This window comes from Mercenaria mercenaria, chromosome 12 (genome assembly GCF_021730395.1).
Source record: "Mercenaria mercenaria strain notata chromosome 12, MADL_Memer_1, whole genome shotgun sequence".
Classification (NCBI taxonomy): Eukaryota; Metazoa; Mollusca; class Bivalvia; order Venerida; family Veneridae; genus Mercenaria; species Mercenaria mercenaria.
Window position 1 is genome coordinate 2216436 of NC_069372.1, and position 18683 is coordinate 2235118.

Sequence of the window (18683 nt, forward strand, 5' to 3'; positions counted from 1 at the left end):
CTGGAAACCATGACGGGAACTGGCCAGTTTTCGAAAGGAACCGAGATATTATGCCAATACAAGTTGTGTGCAAGTTTGATTAAAGTTGATTGCCAAATGTGGTCTCTATCATGTTCACAAGAAATTGTGTATGGACGGACGACGGATGAAGGGCAATCACAAAAGCTCACCTTGTCACTATGTGACAGGTGAGCTAAAAACAAAACAGGTATTATTCTTCTGGAATACTAAATGGACTGGTCCATCATTCAATTTGGGCACGCCGGACGCCGATGGATGCAGGGCCAACACAAAAGCTCACCTTGTCACTATGTGAAAGGTGAGCTGAAAACTGTTTTAGGAACCATAAAAAAAATTACAAATTGTAGAATACTAAGAACGATAAACATAAAGAGATTTTTTATGTCAAAATATTTTATTCGTACAAAAAGTCAGGGTAACAATTGTCATCATAGTGCTGCAATTATCTAACAGGCAAATCACACCTATACACACACACACACACAAAAAATTTCTCACAAAATACAACACAGCAGAACTTCACAACAATTTCTTTTTTTTTTTTTTTTTTATTTAACGTCGCACCAACACATGATAGGTCATATGGTGACTTTCCAGCCTTAATGGTGGAGGAAGACCCCAGGTGCTCCTCCGTGCATTATTTCATCACGAGCGGGCACCTGGGTAGAACCAACGACCTTTCGTAAGCCAGCTGGATGGCTTCCTCACAACAATTTCTGATTGGTCTGTTTGGTAACAAGACGGCCATGATGCCCCCATATCGCTCACCTGAGTACCATTGCTCTTTATGGTAAGATCAAGTTTTGACATAAATCACATAGGCATACACATTAAATATCATCAGGATAAATATTTTCTTGTAACAGTCCCTTTTGACCTATGGGTCACATACTAGTCAGGGCCAATCTCCATACCAAGTTTGAGGGTCCTAGGCTCAAATGCTGCATTTTTGTACTAGCATGACTATTCCTTACCCTGGAAGACTTAAATAACATTTAAAACCAATCTCATTAGATGCTGCTGAGGTATATTCATTTACATAAAATAATGGGAGGTAATTTGTCATAAATTCAGTCAAAAGTTATCTACCCTGATTGTCCTAGTCCATCTGATGGCATAAATGACATTTCAAATCAGTATCTTCATTAGTTACTGAGATACACCCATTTTAATTTGAAACAAAGGGAGATAATTGGACATAAAATCTGTCCATAGTTATCTACCCTGATTGTCTCACTCCAACTAATGACAATTATCAAATTTCAAATGAGTCCTATAAATACTTACTGAGATAAATCCATTTTTAATAAAATCTTGGGAGGTAATCATGCATTGGTAAATGCATGTAGAAGATACAGAGTACAAGCCTTTACAACAATATATTAGAAAAGTATTCATATTGATACATGTTCAATCAGTTATCTAACATGACTATTTCTTACCATGGAAGACATAAATAACGTTTCAAACCAATCTCATTAGAAGCTGCCAGGTATTTTCATTTACATAAAAAATAAAGGGAGGTAATTTGTCATAAATTCAGTCAATATGTATCTTCACTGATTGTCCAAGTCAATATGATGGCATAAATGAAATTTCAGATCAGTATCTTCATTAGTTACGGAGAAATACCCTTTTTAATTTGAAATAAAGGGAGGTAATTTGACATAAAATAAGTTCATAGTTATCTACCCTGATTGTCTCAGTCCAACTAATGACATTAATGAAATTTCAAATGAGTCCTATAAGTACTTACTGATACAAATCCATTTTGATTAAAATCAGGGTAGGTATTCAGATATAAAATAACTCCGGAACCTTTGATTGAATCCAAGATTTATTGTTGTTGCAGATATTTTGCAAGTTTGTATCAAATCAAACCATAAATGAAGTCTTTATACATGTATATGGCTGCAAAAGCCAAAATAGCAAATTTTGGACCTTTAAGGGGCCATAACTCTGGAACGCATGATGGGATCGGGCCAGTTTTCGAAAGGAACTGAGATATTATGCAAATACAAGTTGTGTGCAAGTTTGTTTAAAGCTGGTTGCAAAATGTGGTCTCTATCGTGTTCACAAGCCAAAAAAAAGCAAATTTTGGCCCTTTAAGGGGCCATTACTCTGGAACCCATGAAGGGATCAATCATCTGGCCAGTTTTCGAAAGGAACCGAGATATTATGCCAATACAACTTTTGTGCAAGTTTGATTAAAGCTGTTTGCAAAATGAGGTCTCTATCATGTTCACAAGAAATTGTGAATGGATGGACGACAGACGAAGGGCGATCACAAAAGCTCACCTAGTCACTATGTGACAGGTGAGCTAAAAACAAAACAGGTATTATTCTTCTGGAATACTAAATGGACTGGTCCATCATTCAATTTGGGCAGTACCATTTATTATTCGAAGGGGTGTTCTCTGAAAATGTACTGTCAGACTGAATAGCAAAAAGTGCAGATCACGATCAGACTGCACGGATGTGCAGGCTGATCTTGGTCTGCACTGGTCGAAAAGGCAAAATCACTTGCTGCCACCAGGCTAAAGGTTAAATCACATTCATTTATCAACTTTCCAGTTTTGAAGGATTAGAGCAAGACTTTAACTACCCCTCCAAGCACAGTTTCATGCACAAAATGGTGCACGAGTAGAACCACTGACCTGCCACTGATTGACAACTTCCCTTCATGGTAATTTAGAGAAAAAATGAACTCACACAGATTGTCACAGACACTTTAAGAGCACTCTTCACAGATAACATGGTGCTCCCCTTTGAGTTTCTAAGTACGTGGAGTAAAAAAAGCAAACAAAATACAGCGTTTTTTGTTGTTTTCTTTTTAAGGAAATAATCTGATTGGTGAAAATACTGGTAAACCTTCCTGTTTAAGAAATGAGTTATCTGAAAGATAAAATATTTTCTGACTAAAATCTTGCTATCTCAGTGTTCCTACAATGCTCAGCAATTTTTTTTGTTCTTAAAAAAACAACCCTGAAGGTCTTGGTTATCTTGATAAAACTCTTAGATCAAAACAAACTGCACCAAAAATCCTCATTTCATTGACTAAATACAAAATGGGGGTAAATTTTTTTTTATTTCATTCGAGATACAAACATTTTGCAATGAGCCAATAATTTAGTCTGTTACAAGGTTATCTAATTACACGTAAATTACGATAAACATGTTAAAAGTCTACTGATTTCCCGGAAATTTCGTAAGATTACAAGTATTGAATTCATTATCACTACTTAAATTATCACTGTATCATATTTTCCTCAAGACTGAGTACTGTTAATAAACAGTAACCTTGAAATAATGCAATCAAAATTTGTGAAACTTAACAGATGTGCAAGCTTAACTGTCAATAAATCATAGCTAACCAAATATAATGCTACACTGTCCAGACATGAACTGTTACTGCAAGCATTTATAGGTTTACATTTAGCTAATTAACATTTGAGCCGCGCCATTAGAAAACCAACATAGTGGGTTTGCGACCAGCATGGATCCAGACCAGCCTGCTGATCCATGCTGTTTACTAACAGTTTCTCTAATTGCACGAGGCTTTAAAAGCAAACAGCATGGGTCCTGACCAGACTGCGCAGGCTGGTCTGGATCCATGCTGGTTGCAAACCCACTATGTTGGTTTTCTCATGGCACGGCTCATTTGTTTTGTTTTTGTTCGGTTCAAGGCTGACATTATTACGGGCCATATGGTGACTTTCTATAGTGGAGGAAGACTCCAGGTGCCCCTCTGGGGACCATTTCAGGTATGGGCAGGTACCTGGGTAGAACTACCTATCTTTTTTAAGCCAGCTGGGTCACTTCCTCACATAAAAATATTATACACTCAAGCAGAGGTTTTGAACACATAACATGGAGGGGCAAGTGATCCAAATTCAGCGGCCTGAACCACTCAACACAAGACTATGAATCAACACCGTTCCACACACTGGCAAACACAACAATCTGACAGAATGCAATTTGTCTGAAATCATTCATACATATCTTCAGATCCATTACTGTTAGATATAAACTATTTGACATAAGTTAATCCTGGCCTGGACATTCAACAAGTTAAGTAAAAGAATTCAAAACGGGGTTGGAGGTTTGAATATACTTTATATACTTTCTAAAATGATCTAGTGATGTAACAATGTGTAATGAAGGAATGCGGGTCAGGACGGCCCAAATCCAAAACAGCCCATATCAAGCCGGCCCAGTCCAGGACGGCCCAGATATATTAAATATACCGTAATATACCGTTATGACAAATTAAAGATGCTATTTGTAAGATCATAGTTGATTTAGAATAAAATTATATTAAGGGACAATTATTTTTTCTGATTTAATAATCGCTATTCACTTCTTAATTGCTAGAATAAAATAATTTATTTTTGCTTTTTAAGTGTCTAATGATCGTATCTATATAACGATATAAAATAAATTTAAATAAGACATAAAAGTTAAAAAAAAAGATATGGCTTATTTTCGTACTTCCTATCCATATTTTTTTATCTTTTATGGGCATTTAATTGCTTTAATTGTTTTAAAAATTAATTAATGTTCATTTCATAGATGTTTTTTTCATGTCCTGTCCTGTTGTCCAATTATATGTATAATAAAATTTGTTGTCATTTTTGCTATGTAAATAAATAAAACATAAATAAAAAGAATTATTTGAAATTCTTGGTTATTCTTGGTTATTAATGAAAACTGGTCCGTCATGGTATGGGCCATCTTGGTTTTGGGCCGTTTTGGTGACGGACCGTCATGGATTTGGGCCGTTTTGACCCGTCACCGTAATGAAGTCAGTTGTCCACTATTGATTCATTTGGTCAGAGAAGCTGTCCATTACTTGTGGGGAGCAGGTTATTACAGAAACGGGTCCATAATGGTTAACTGACTCCTGTATATAACTGGAAAACTGTTATAAAAAAGTTCTAAATCAAACAGAACAAAATATCTTTGTTGTATGGGAGATAACATACAGTTAAACACCCTACAAGACTGACAGAGTTATCTATCTTGAACAGTACATAGTAATCTTCATTATCTTCATTAATCTCATGACTATGATCTGATAAATTATCACTAATAACTGAACATAAAAATGCACATAAAAATATAGTATGCCACTTCTCCAGACAGATACCAAAATCTTCAAAATTTAAAAAACATTTCAATTAATCCCTTATTTAATATACACATGTCATGAAATGGGCCATAGTCTACCTTGCTGCTGACCACTGTCAGTGAACATCTATTTAAAGTTCATTAAATGTTATTTAAAGAGTTTTCGCTGTTTAGCTGAGTGGAAAATTTAAATAACTTGGATAGGAACCATTTGAACACATGTCAGAAATGTCCATGCAAGGATGCTACATACGATGTTTGATGAAATTCTGAGAAAAAGAAGGACTGATGAGGAGACAATGTTGATACAGGTCAACAGTAAATCTACCTATACTTATAACTCACCCTAAACAGAGTCCTGGTGAGTTCAAAGTATAAGGAAACTGTGATCCAAAGAATTTCATACAAGTTTCTATTTAACAATCTTGTGAATGAAAAAACAAGAGCTGTCTCCGTAGGATGACACATGCCCCCGATGGCACTTTGAATGAATAGTTATGGCCGATGTTAGAGTTTAGGACCTTTGACCTACGGAGCTGGGTCTTGCGCACGACACAGCGTCCTACTGTGTCACACATTCATGCATAGTTATTTTAAAATCCATGCATAAATGACAAAGATATGGACCGGACATGCCCATCAATGCACTATCATGTAAAATGATCTTTAACGTCTAAGTGTGACCTTGACCTTTGAGCTTCGGACCTGGGTCTTGCGCACTGCATGTCGTCTTACTGTGGTACACATTCATGCCAAGTTATTTGAAAATCCATCCATCGATGACAAAGATATGGACCGGACACGCCCATCAATGCACTATCCTTTAACGTCTAAGTGTGACCTTGACCTTTGAGCTACGGACCTGGGTCTTGCGCACTGCATGTCGTCTTACTGTGGTACACATTCATGCCAAGTTATTTGAAAATCCATCCATCGATGACAAAGATATGGACCGGACATGCCCATCAATGCACTATCCTTTAACGTCTAAGTGTGACCTTGACCTTTGAGCTACAGACCTGGGTCTTGCGCACTGCACGTCGTCTTACTGTGGTACACATTCATGCCAAGTTATTTGAAAATCCATCCATCGATGACAAAGATATGGACCGGACATGCCCATCAATGCACTATCCTTTAACGTCTAAGTGTGACCTTGACCTTTGAGCTACAGACCTGGGTCTTGCGCACTGCACGTCGTCTTACTGTGGTACACATTCATGCCAAGTTATTTGAAAATCCATCCATCGATGACAAAGATATGGACCGGACACGAAAATTGCGGACAGACCGACAGACTGACAGACCGACAGACTGACAGACCGACAGACGGTTCAAAAACTATATGCCTCCCTTCGGGGGCATAAAAAAATCATTTACTTCATATTTTTCATTGGGTTATTGAACCATAACAGAAGATTATATTCTATAACTTTCACTGTTTCAAACAGTGTGAACAGTGATATGGAATTTCATTTAAATGCTTATCAATAATTGGAAATTCTTTCAAAAACATACATAATTTTTTTTTAGAAGTATATAAACCTCTACAAAATCATAAAGATATGCATTCTTCCATACTAAAATCTTAAAAAAAACAAGAGGACCATGATGGTCCTGAATCGCTCACCTCTTCCCACATGACCCAGTTTTGAGTATGACGTCGTTTTTTTCTATTATTTGACATAGTGACCTAGTTTTTGAGCTCATGTGACCCAGTTTTGAACTTGACCTAGATATTATCAAGATAAAAATTCTGACCAATTTTCATGAAGATCCATTGAAAAATATGGTCTCTAGAGAGGTCACAAGGTTTTTCTATTATTTGACCTAGTTTTCGAAGGTACGTGACCCTGTTTTAAATTTTATGCAGATATCATCAAGTTGAACATTCTCACTAATTTTCATGAAGATCTCATGAAAAATATGGCCTCTAGAGAGGTCACAAGGTTTTTCTATTTTTATACCTACTGGCCTAGTTTTTGACCGCATGTGACCCAGTTTCCAAACTGACACAGATATCATAAAAGTGAACATTCAGATCAATTTTCATGAAGATCCGTTGAAAAATATGGCCTCTAGAGAGGTCAAAAGATTTTAATAATTTTAGACCTACTGACCTAGTTTTTGACCGCAGTTGACCCAGTTTCAAACTTGACCTAGATATCATCAACATGAACATTTAGACCAACTTTCATACAGATCCCATGAAAAGTATGGCCTCTAGAGAGGTCACAAGTTTTTTTATTATTTGACCTACTGACCTAGTTTTTTATGGCATGTGACCCAGTTTCAAAACTGACCTAGATATCATCAAGGTTAACATTCTGACCAATTTTTATGGAGATCCATTCACAAGTATGGCCTTTAGAGAGGTCACAATGTTTTTCTATTTTTAGACCTACTGACCTAGTTTTTGAAGGCACGTGACCCAGTTTCGAACTTGATCTAGATATCATCAAGTTGAACATTCTGACCAATTTTCATGAAGATCTCATGAAATATATGGCCTCTATAGAGGTCACAAGGTTTTTCTATTTTTAGATCTACTGACCTAGTTTTTGAAGGCACGTGACCAAGTTTCGAACTTGACCTAGATATCATTAAGATGAACATTCTGACCAACTTTCATAAAGATCCCATGAAAAATGTGACCTCTAGAGTGGTCACAAGCAAAAGTTTACGGACGGACGGACGACGGACACCGCGCGATCACAAAAGCTCACCTTGTCACTTTGTGACAGGTGAGCTAAAAAAAAAATGCCGAAGAATTATTCAACTTTTATTTTTTATTTTGCATGTGATGTCGCCAAAGTTGAACAGGTTATACTGGAAGTAGATTGGTGTTTTAACTTTGTATCCAAATAAGTGGAATATTCCAATAACCAGTATTCAAATAAGTGGAATTGACTGTACTGGTTAAAAATCACTGAAATGTCTTGAAACTAAAAGAAAAGAATGTTTTCATTGCAGAGTTGGTGCAGCTGTTCTGCGCATGCGCGGAATTATTATCAAATGGACATACGGCAAAAATTCTCATTTTTTTGCATGTCCGCACGCATTTAGTGTATAATGTGCATAATATACTGACTAAAGGTTAGGGTTAGAATCACCATGGTTACAAAATAAATATATTTAAGGTGTTTTTGTTCAAATTTAGTTAATCCGGTATATACCGGAGTCTGTAATATATCACGGGCGCACCAACTCTGTATTTAGTCACAGCCAAAATAAAATGCTTGTTTTACAAGTAAGACTGAAATATATTTTGCCGGTGAACGTCAGAATAAAATTTTTCAATCACGGCTGTGCCACTCATGAAAATATTGCAACTGACATTCATTTGGTAAAATTATCAATATTTTTCCATTTTACACTGCAACAAATAAAACGATTATCCCTGTAAAGTTTTGATTTATTTTTGATTTGTTCTTTGAAGTGTCCAGTAAAAAAAATCAATTTTTATCTTAGTATTCATATATTCATTTCATCTGTTAAAAAAAAAAATTATAATATTGTGAAATGGTTAATTTCTGTTGGGGGTCAAAAGAACATTCAACAAGTGCATATTTCTCGATACATACATACACATACTATACTTATAATTATGATATAGATGATACAACATAACAAGTTTGTTCTTTAGCCCGAGTAAAATTGAAAAAATCATCATTATAGCAGTTCTGAACATGGCAACATCAAACTGACATCACAAATGACTTCACACACCTAATATAAAATCTGAACGTCAATATGAAACAAGAGGACCATGATGGTCCTGAATCGCTCACCTGTCTCCACATGACCCAATTTTCATGAAGATCCATTGAAAAATATGACTTCTAGAGAGGTTACAAGGTTTTTCTATTATTTGACCTAATGACCTAGTTTTTGAAGGCACATGACCCAGTTTTGAACTTGACCTAGATATTATCAAGGTGAACATTCTCACCAATTTTCATAAAGTTCTCATGAAGAGTATGGCCTCTAGAGAGGTCACAAGGTTTTCTATTTTTATACCTACTGACCTAGTTTTGATCACATGTGACCCAGTTTCAAATTTTATCTAGATATCATCAAGGTGAACATTCAGACAAATTTTCATGAAGATCCATTGAAAAATACGGCCTCTAGAGTGGTTAAAAGGTTTTTCTATTTTTAGACCTACTGTCCTAGTTTTTGACCACAGCTGACCCAGTTTCGAACTTGACCTAGATATCATCAAGATGAATATTCAGACCAACTTTCATACAGATCCCATGAAAAATATGGCCTCTAAGAGAGGTCACAAGTTTTTTTTATTATTTCACCTACTGACCTAGTTTTTGAAGGCACGTGACCCAGTTTCAAAATTGACCTAGATATCATCAAGGTGAACATTCTGACCAATTTTCATGAAGATCCAATGAAAAGTATGGCCTTTAGAGAGGTCACAAGGTTTTTCTATTTTTAGACCTACTGACCTAGATTTTGACCGCAGTTGACCCAGTTTCGAACCTGACCTAGATATCATCAAGACGAACATTCAGACCAACTTTCATACAGATCCCATGAAAAATATGGCCTCTAGAGAGGTCACAAGGTTTTTCTATTATTTGACCTACTGACCTAGTTTTTGAAGGCACGTGACCCAGTTTCAAAATTGACCTAGATATCATCAAGGTGAACATTCTGACCAATTTTCATGAAGATCCAATGAAAAGTATGGCCTTTAGAGAGGTCACAAGGTTTTTCTATTTTTAGACCTACTGACCTAGATTTTGACCGCAGTTGACCCAGTTTCAAACCTGATCTAGATATCATCAAGGTGAACATTCTGACCAATTTTCATGAAGATCCATTGAAAAGTATGGCCTCTAGAGAGGTCACAAGGTTTTTCTATTTTTAGACGTACTGACCTAGTTTTCGACCACACCTGACCCAGTTTCGAACTTGATCTAGATATCATCAAGATGAACATTCTGACTAACTTTCATAAAGATCCCATGAAAAATGTGACCTCTAGAGTGGTCACAAGCAAAGGTTTAAGGACGGACGGACAGACGGACGGACGACAGACGCCAAGCGATCACAAAAGCTCACCTTGTCACTTTGTGATAGGTGAGCTAAAAATACTGATATTTCAGGTTCCATTGTTCTAGTTCCATTGTAACTTAATGTGTTTGTAATTGGAAATGTAATAATGAATTTAGAAATATACAAAATCATCATCTATCTACTTGTTTCTATATCACATGAACAGCTTGAGTTTATGCTACAATTTTCCATAAATGTAAAAAAAAATTAAGTTCAACCAGTACTATAAAGGTTATTTAAGGGCCTCTTTAAAGTTACGAGAATAGCAAACAAAGTTAGAAACTGGGGGCAAAGTTTTAACATAAAGTTGGCCTCAATTTCGAAAATATGGCTCAAAAATAACTGTTTAAAAGGTAGTACATATTTTTCATATTTCAGGAAAACAATTTTTCAGACCACAGCTTTACATAATACAGAGTTAAGGAGGAGAATGTTGGCACATTGAGCAGCTCTTGTAGTGCATATATATTAACAGTAAAACACCATCTACTAAAGGTACGACCAAAATCCTCCCACTATCCTGGGTTTTTAGCAATCCAAATATGGAAAATTCAAGGAGCTGCGTTTTCAGAATGCAAAATCCTGCCCTGGGTGTATGACCAAAGATGTTGTTTTTTGAGGTTTTAAGTGAAGATCATTTGAAGGTCAATGTCATCTGTATATAGGTCAGTTTGTAGGTCTTACTACAAGATTTGTTCAGTGTGAGTATGAACTAAAATGGGTCATTTATGTTGGCTGTAGGACCAAAAATGTTGTTTATTAAGGTTTTTAAGTTTTAAAGTGAAGCTCATATGAGGGGTCAAGGTCATTTATATATAAGTCAGTTTGTAGGTCTTGCTACAAGGATTGTTGAGTGTGAATGTGAGCTAAATCGGGTCATTAATGTGGACTGCAGACAATCTGGTCAAAACAGACTGATGGACAAATGGACAGTTCAATCGCTATATACTGCGGCATAATAAAGAAAACTGCCATTTATCACATTGTCTGAGTGAGTCCTGGGGCTCAAGCAAGTGGTGTTTCACTACATAACAATTAATGCTTTCACTGATAGTTTGCATAACAATTTCAATAATACTAAATATCTATGTTGTTATGGGTGATAAGTAGTAATATATCTATCAACATTTTGTCTACAAACAGGGCACGTTAGGGGTTCTGGCAAATTCAAGACACACTCGGCACACAAACATATATGACCACAATCCAGCAATACTATCTCTCTGGGATTTGCGAGACACACAACACATGTATTACTATCGTTACTTTCGTCTGCCTCTCGTTCTTCATTCCGCAGACGTAAATTCCTAACCTCCGATATAAATTGCTCACGACTTCTGTTCGATTTCCATCGTTTGAACTGCTTGTATAAGATATGTAATAGTAATGATACTCCTACAGCACCTGCACTCAACATAAAAAATTTCACCCAGAACGAACGAGTCTCCAGTTTTTTAATAACTTCACCTCTGCTCATTTTTGTCAGTATGTACATTTGTCCATCTTTGGGTGGCGAAAGCTGTAATTTGTTGTCAATATATGCAATTTCCCCTATGCCTAGAATCAATGTATTCGTAAGTAACATTTTTTCTGTCTCATGATAGCCTTTGTTCACTTCGCCAAAAATGTGATCAATCCCTCGTGCAACCACATTACCTCTTTCAACCGGTTCAAAAGAATCATGGGTAATTGTGAGGTCGTCCAACAGGAAGTTAGCAGAAGTCGGTTCAGTAACCAGAATTTCTGTTTGCGACTCTTTTCCCAGCCATCGTTTTAGATAAAATGGTACTGCCTGTATTTTGTCCTGAATCACATTCTTTATATCCGTCCTGAAAATATAACACTTAACAATATAATACACTTAATAAAACATGCGTAAACAAAATCAAAATGAAACCTTTATCATCCTATCCTGTGGCTAAAGGTATTTGTTTGTAAATCAATCTGCTTACCTTAGACAATATTCTTTTCAAGACAGCAGACCTAAGCATTCTGCTGCTACTGATTCTTGACCTTTGACCTACAGACAGCAAAACAAATGGAGTCACTTACCGATCCCTGGCAATCATCTTCAAGATTGGCGATTGTAAGCTGAACGTTCACATACCAACCTTTAAAACAATAGCGATCATCTGATATGAAGTTATCCTATAAAATTTGACTGCCATATATCAAACACTGCTCCGTTATCTAAAGATCTTTGTAAGTTCAAATTTAGACCTTCTGACGGCCAAAACAATAGGGTTCATCTACTGACAAAAAGCAACCAACCTATAAAGTTTGACGACTGTAGGCCTTTGCTTTCTCCAAATACTGATATGTCAGTCCTGAACTACTTTTATTTTAACCTTTGACCTATGAGACCAAAACACAATCATCTAATGATCCGTTGAAGTCTGAAAGCCATTGGTCTAAGCCAACCAGTAAACACTATCTTGTTTGAAGAAACCCTATCTTTATCTTGTTTGAAGGGGAGCATAATCACACTAAATCTGCTTAGTCTTTCCTATATATTGTACTTTTCCCTAGGGGAAACAAAAAAATATATTTTTCTTACTGTCCAAAATTTTTTTTTATAGAAATGTCCAAAAATTTAGCGACATTGATTTTACACAGATAAAAAAAAAAACCCATCTTGCCCTAAAATGACTTGTATCTGAAAAACACTGGAAAAAATCTTACCAAACACCCTGTATTCTTTTTGATTTGTGTTCAGTCAGAGTTATATGCTGAATAACTCCATTCTGACCCTCTACATGTCGACTATGCAACACTTGACTCACTGGCATAACTTCTCCTTCAACACAGGCATATGCCAGACTTGGGGATTTCCCCTCTGACAGGTCTTTTATAAGCTGGTCATCTAGCCGGCGATATGGTGCTTTCTGAAGAAAATAAAATAAATCCAAATAAGTCTGAATAGCACCATTCAATAATAAACTGGAAACTTTCCCCTACAAAGCAATCTTCAGTAGAAGGAGGCAGTCCCAATGCAAAAAGGTCTATTTTTCCTCAATTCTGAACTCTAAATTCTCAAATGATTGTTAACTTCGGGTTTGCTTTTTTTTTTTACTGTTTTGACTTTGTGAGCTTTTATGTGTGTGATTTTGCATTTTGAAAATGCTGCTCCTAGTTCCATTATAGGCATTTAATATTTAACCACATACATTTGAAAACTGATTACAAGTTCTAACAAGAGCTGTCCAAGCTGACCGTGCACTCAAATTTTTCGAAGCTGGTAACAGTTTATACACAGTGTGCAAGTCAGTTTGTAGGTCTTGCCACTAGGTTTGATGAGTGAGTATGAGCTAAATTGGGTCATTTATGTGGGCTGTAGGACCAACAAGAGCTGTCACTAATGGTGACAAATGCCCCCGCAGCGCCTTGACCTTTGACCTGGTGACCCCAAAGTCAGTAGGGCTCGTGTACTCAATAAGTACTATCAGCATGTGAAGTTTGAAGGTCCTGGGTGCAGTGGTTTGCGAGTAAAGTGCCTTCATGCAAAAAGTTAACGTTGTGACAAACAAACAAACAAACGGACAGTTGAAAACTAATTGTTTTCAACTAAAAATATTGTTTATTAAGGTTTTAAGTTTGAAAATGAAGGTCATGTGGCGGGCACAATTATTAAACAAATATGACTTATAAAGTGAGACATCTGAATATATATATTGATTTTTCTATAGGATGTTTGTTATCTACAAAGTCAGATATAACAAAATAAAAGAATAAAAATATGGAGGGCAATAAGAATGTTACAATACAAGCACACAATAACTAGACACAGACATACATGTAATAACCTTCCAGATGGCTAGTCCAAAAAATAGGACATTTTTGGACAGTATGATGAATTGCTTCGGAATTTACAGTACATGTCTATATGGCCGAAATAATTCAATTATCCCCAGCAAATTCAGCTTGCGAAACGAAGTGATAAAACCAGGAAAATGTCCGCTAACTGGAATAGATCTTCCATAGAGATTTATTTAGTTATTATGTGTATTTCTAACTCTAAGTAATTTATGGGGTCAGTCTAGTATTTCGGGAGGGCTTTAAATGTTTCAAAAGTGCAATCATTTGACTAACATAAACTGTACATTTGTGAGAAAAACGAATTTTTAAACAAAACATGAGCTGTCTGCAAGACAGGGCACTCCATTATTCGGCGATTTGATAGTAAAATGAATTTATGATAAAAATACCCGCTACAAAAGTCAACTGCCGAGAGGGTGCAGGCGCTGGTTCAGTAAACTCTGTTGTTTTGTCAGTGCCGCGGGTTCGCTCTGCGCTATGGGCGATCCTTTTTTTCTTTTTTTGTTTAAATGATTTTTTTTTTTATCTTGAGATTATATTGTTAAAAAGAAAATTAAGATATTACATAAAAACAAGAGCTCGTCGAACACGAAATGCCCCCCTTGATGCATTCAGTAATTGCACAAGGAACAGAAATTATAAGCTCACTGTAAACAAAAGTTCTACCAATCTAGTTTAATCTGACCTTAACCTTTAACCTATTAACCTAACAAGAGATTACAGAGTGATCTTGATTGTGGTTCAAATTTGAAGGCTGTAGCTTGAGAAATGTGAAAGTAGGTCACTAGGTCAAAATCGAAGTCAAATTTTATTTTGGAACAAAAAACTATGCATGTAGTCCAAACTTGAAGCCTGTACCTTCAAAAATGTGAAAGTAAGCCACTAGGTCAATAACAAGGTCAAAGTTTTTTTCGGTACACAAACCTATGCATGTGGTCCAAACTTGAAGGCTGTAGCTACAGAAATGTGAAAGTAGGTCACTAGGTCAAGATCAAGGTCAACTCATGTCAGCATTCATCTTGCCACTCAAAACTATCAGTGTTTTTTTTCGGCTGTTTTTATAGCCGTTATTCGGCTATATTCCCAATGCCAAAAAGTATGTTTTTTTCCCAAAATGAGTGCAAAAATTCCCAATCTACATCCTGAAAAAAATTTCATCAAAATTGCACAAACATTGACCAAATTATGGACAATTTTGTAATGGAAGTTTGTTAAAGAGGTGTACAATGGGAAACAAGTGTAAGAGAAAGTGCTTAAACACATCCTTACTATATCCTATGGGACTAAATATTTCCCAATTTGGAACATTTACGTGTCAAAATTCCCAATTTCGGGGGTATAGGCTATGTTCCCAAAATAGCTAGAAAAAACCCTGACTATATATGTATTCCAAATTTGAATGATGCAGGTTATGGACATGAAGATTCTAAGTTTTTCGCTATATAAGTCTAAATAAACCATGTGACCCCTGGGGCGGAGCCATATTTGAGCCTAGAGGAATAATTTGAACAAACTTGGTAGAGAACCACTAGATGATGCTAAATTACAAAATATCAAAGCCATGATAGTCTTTGTGGTTTGGACAAGAAGATTTTCAAAGTTTTTCCCTATACAAGTCTATGTAAACCATGTGACCCCCAGGGCGGAGCCATATTTGACCCTAGGGGAATAATTTGAATAATCTTAGTAGAGGACCACTTGATGATGTCATATACAAAATATCAAAGCCCTAGGCCCTGTGCTTTTGGACAGGTTTTTCAAAGTTTTTTCCTATATAAGTCTATATAAACCATCTGATCCCCGGGGTGGGGCCATATTTGACCCCCAGGGATATAATCTTAACAATCTTGGGAAAGGACCACTAGATTTTGCTACATACCAAAGATCAAAGCCCTATGCCCCATGGTTTTGGACAAGAAGATCAGAAACTGTTAAACTGTTCCTGGCCAATGTGACCTTGACCTTTGACCTAATGACCTCAAAATCAATAGGGGTCATCTGCTGGTCATGGCCAACCTAACTATCAATTTTCCTGACATTAGGCCCAAGCGTTCTTGAGTTATTGCCCGGAAACCACTTTACTGTTCCTGGTCACTGTGACCTTGACCTTTGACATACTGACCTCAAAATCAATAGGGGTCATCTGCTGGTCATGATCAACCTCCTATCAAGTTTTGTGACCCTAGGCCTAAGCGTTCTTGAGTTATCATCCGGAAACCGTTTAACTGTTCAGGGTCACTGTGACCTTGACCTTTAACATACTGATCTCAAAATCAATAGGGGTCATCTGCTGGTCATGATCAACCTCCCTATCAACTTTTGTGACCCTAGGCCTAAGCGTTCTTGAGTTATCATCCGGAAACCGTTTAACTGTTCAGGGTCACTGTGACCTTGACCTTTGACCTACTGACCTCAAAATCAATAGGGGTCATCTGCTGGTGATGACCAACCTCCCTATCAAATTTCATGATCTTAGGCCAAAGCGTTCTTGAGTTATCATACGGAAACTGATTGGTCTACATTCCGACCGACCAACCGACCGACATCTGCAAAACAATATACCCCTCCTTATTAGAAGGGGGGGCATAAAAATCGCCAATAGCGCAGAGCGAATCTGCGGCCCTGACAAAACAAAGAGTTTACTGAACCAGTGCCTGTACCCTCTCGGCCATCGCGGCGGCAGTTGACTTTGGCAGCGAGTATTTTTATTATAACTACTAACAATAACGTCTGTGTCCCACATACATGCCATAATTTTTCAGGACATTTCCGGGATTCTGAGTTAAAATTTCTGGGATTTTTACCCTTTGTCCGGGACATACACTGTGACATTAGTATTCGTCTGTTTCATGCATATCATAAAATTATTATACTATAGTTCGGCACGTGAATTGGTTGCGTTCCCGAGGTGAACAAAATTAGGAGACTTATTACATACGAAGAATTAACCTGGTCATCGTGATTTAGAATCCAGCTTATTTGGTATCATTTTAAAGCTTAAACGTTTATCTAATCATTAATAAAATGGAATCCTGAAAGGAATAAAATAAATCTTGTAGATAAAATCGATATAAAATATTTCGGGTTGGGTCAATTTTCATGGATCGGTCGGCAAAGGCATTCAACAGTCAAAATCTTAATTTAGAATATGTGTGACAATCAATCTACATTTTAAAAGATTACAATCTTTTAAAATAATCATCGTTTAATTGACCGTTTTCAGCCATTTCTTCCATAAAGGCAACATGTAGCTTCACCCCCTACGTGCTAAAAACAACGAGATTTTCGGTTATTGTTCCTAATATTAAATTATCATAAAACTGTTATTGATTGCATAATTCTGTCAATTCATTACTGAGCATTGATAGAATATTGGAGTTTTTTTAAACATGCTGAAATGGTAACAGAAGTTGTAACTCAGAGCTCCAGATAAGCTTTAGGTGCAACTTAGTATTTACCCATCACTTTTTGTCTGAATTGGGTATTGGAAATTTGAATTGGGTAAAAATAATATCATTACCCAGCCTTTTCAGAAGTAATTGGGTATTTGCTAAAACCAATTGGGTATTTTACCAATCTCACACTGACAATTGAGTATTTTTGCTTACAGTATACATGGTATATATCATTACACAGGATTGACTAAGTACTTTAATGGCACCCTAAGTTCAATGTTTAATATAAAAATGTATTTAAAACTGTAATGAATGTTCCATACTGTTGTTTTCTTTTTCACTTTTAATGCAGTCCGAGATCAGTTCATCCACAGTATCCCGAAGGATGTGGTCACTGCAATATGCATTCTTCCAAAAGATGTCATCCAGTATTGGTGACACAACATCGTCACAAACAGATAACTGTCATTGTTGAACAGCAAAATACCCCAATAATTTGTTTGTTTGTGCTGCAACAATGTTTTTTCTGCAACCCCTTTTACATTTTATCGGCGTAAAGATTGTTTACAAAGTGTCCAAATAACACCGATCAGCCGACTGAATGGTCCTGTGATTTTTCTGATAAATTGCAACCTGTTCTGTGGTAATGTATAACCAGTCAGTTAAATCTAACGTTTAAGTCTCGTACCCATTCTAGTAATAAAGTAAATGCGATACGCAAGCGATTTTTTACGAATTGGGTATTAGGAATTTAACTTGCGTTTCAGTACGCACACTGTATGAATTCAATAGGGTTTTCTGCAATTTTAACTGCGCAAATACGCAGCTTATCTGGAGCTCTGAGTTGTTGTATGATTGAGACATGTGCTCAATTTGTTTTAAGACGAAATACATTGGCTGTAGGTTGGCAGGGGCGGACTGGGAGGGGGAGGGGTGCTGACCCCCAAGTGTCTGTGGTTAGCAACACATCTATAGGACATTTTTTAAGATATGAAATTTATGTTGACACCGTTACACTTCTTTACCTTTATTTCATCAGCCGAACGATTAATTCTCTTGTACCAGGAGTAAAAGATTGCAAAAAATATCAGATCTACACCAAGCCCAACAACAGAACCGAAATTAGATGATGTCATAGTGTGTTTCTTCCGAAATTCTCTGTTGCAAATTCCTAGTTTCCATTCGAATCATTAAGAAATAATTTTAAACGAATTCTAAAAAATGCCTTTATAGCGATTCTAAAAC

The 18683-nt window shown here is 36.5% G+C and overlaps 1 protein-coding gene across 1 annotated transcript; it reads right to left on the reverse strand.

The window, feature by feature from the left end:
• Positions 1 to 394: 394 nt before the first annotated feature.
• Positions 395 to 18654, reverse strand: LOC123533622 (mitochondrial ubiquitin ligase activator of nfkb 1-like). Its single transcript, XM_045315345.2, has 3 exons — positions 18464 to 18654; positions 12910 to 13112; positions 395 to 12056 (listed from the first exon to the last, which is right to left on the reverse strand). The coding sequence occupies exons 1-3, from the start codon at positions 18572 to 18574 to the stop codon at positions 11321 to 11323; spliced, it is 1050 nt and encodes a 349-aa protein (XP_045171280.2). The 5' UTR covers positions 18575 to 18654; the 3' UTR covers positions 395 to 11320.
• Positions 18655 to 18683: the final 29 nt, after the last annotated feature.

Coding starts and splice junctions, on each gene's coding strand:
- LOC123533622 (XM_045315345.2), bottom strand. CDS start 18,574: ATGACATCATCTAATTTCGGTTCTGTTGTTGGGCTTGGTGTAGATCTG. Junction 13,113..18,463: donor GTTCGGCTGATGAAATAAAG/GTAAAGAAGTGT, acceptor TATTTTCTTCAG/AAAGCACCATATCGCCGGCT. Junction 12,057..12,909: donor AAAAGAATACAGGGTGTTTG/GTAAGATTTTTT, acceptor TTATATTTTCAG/GACGGATATAAAGAATGTGA.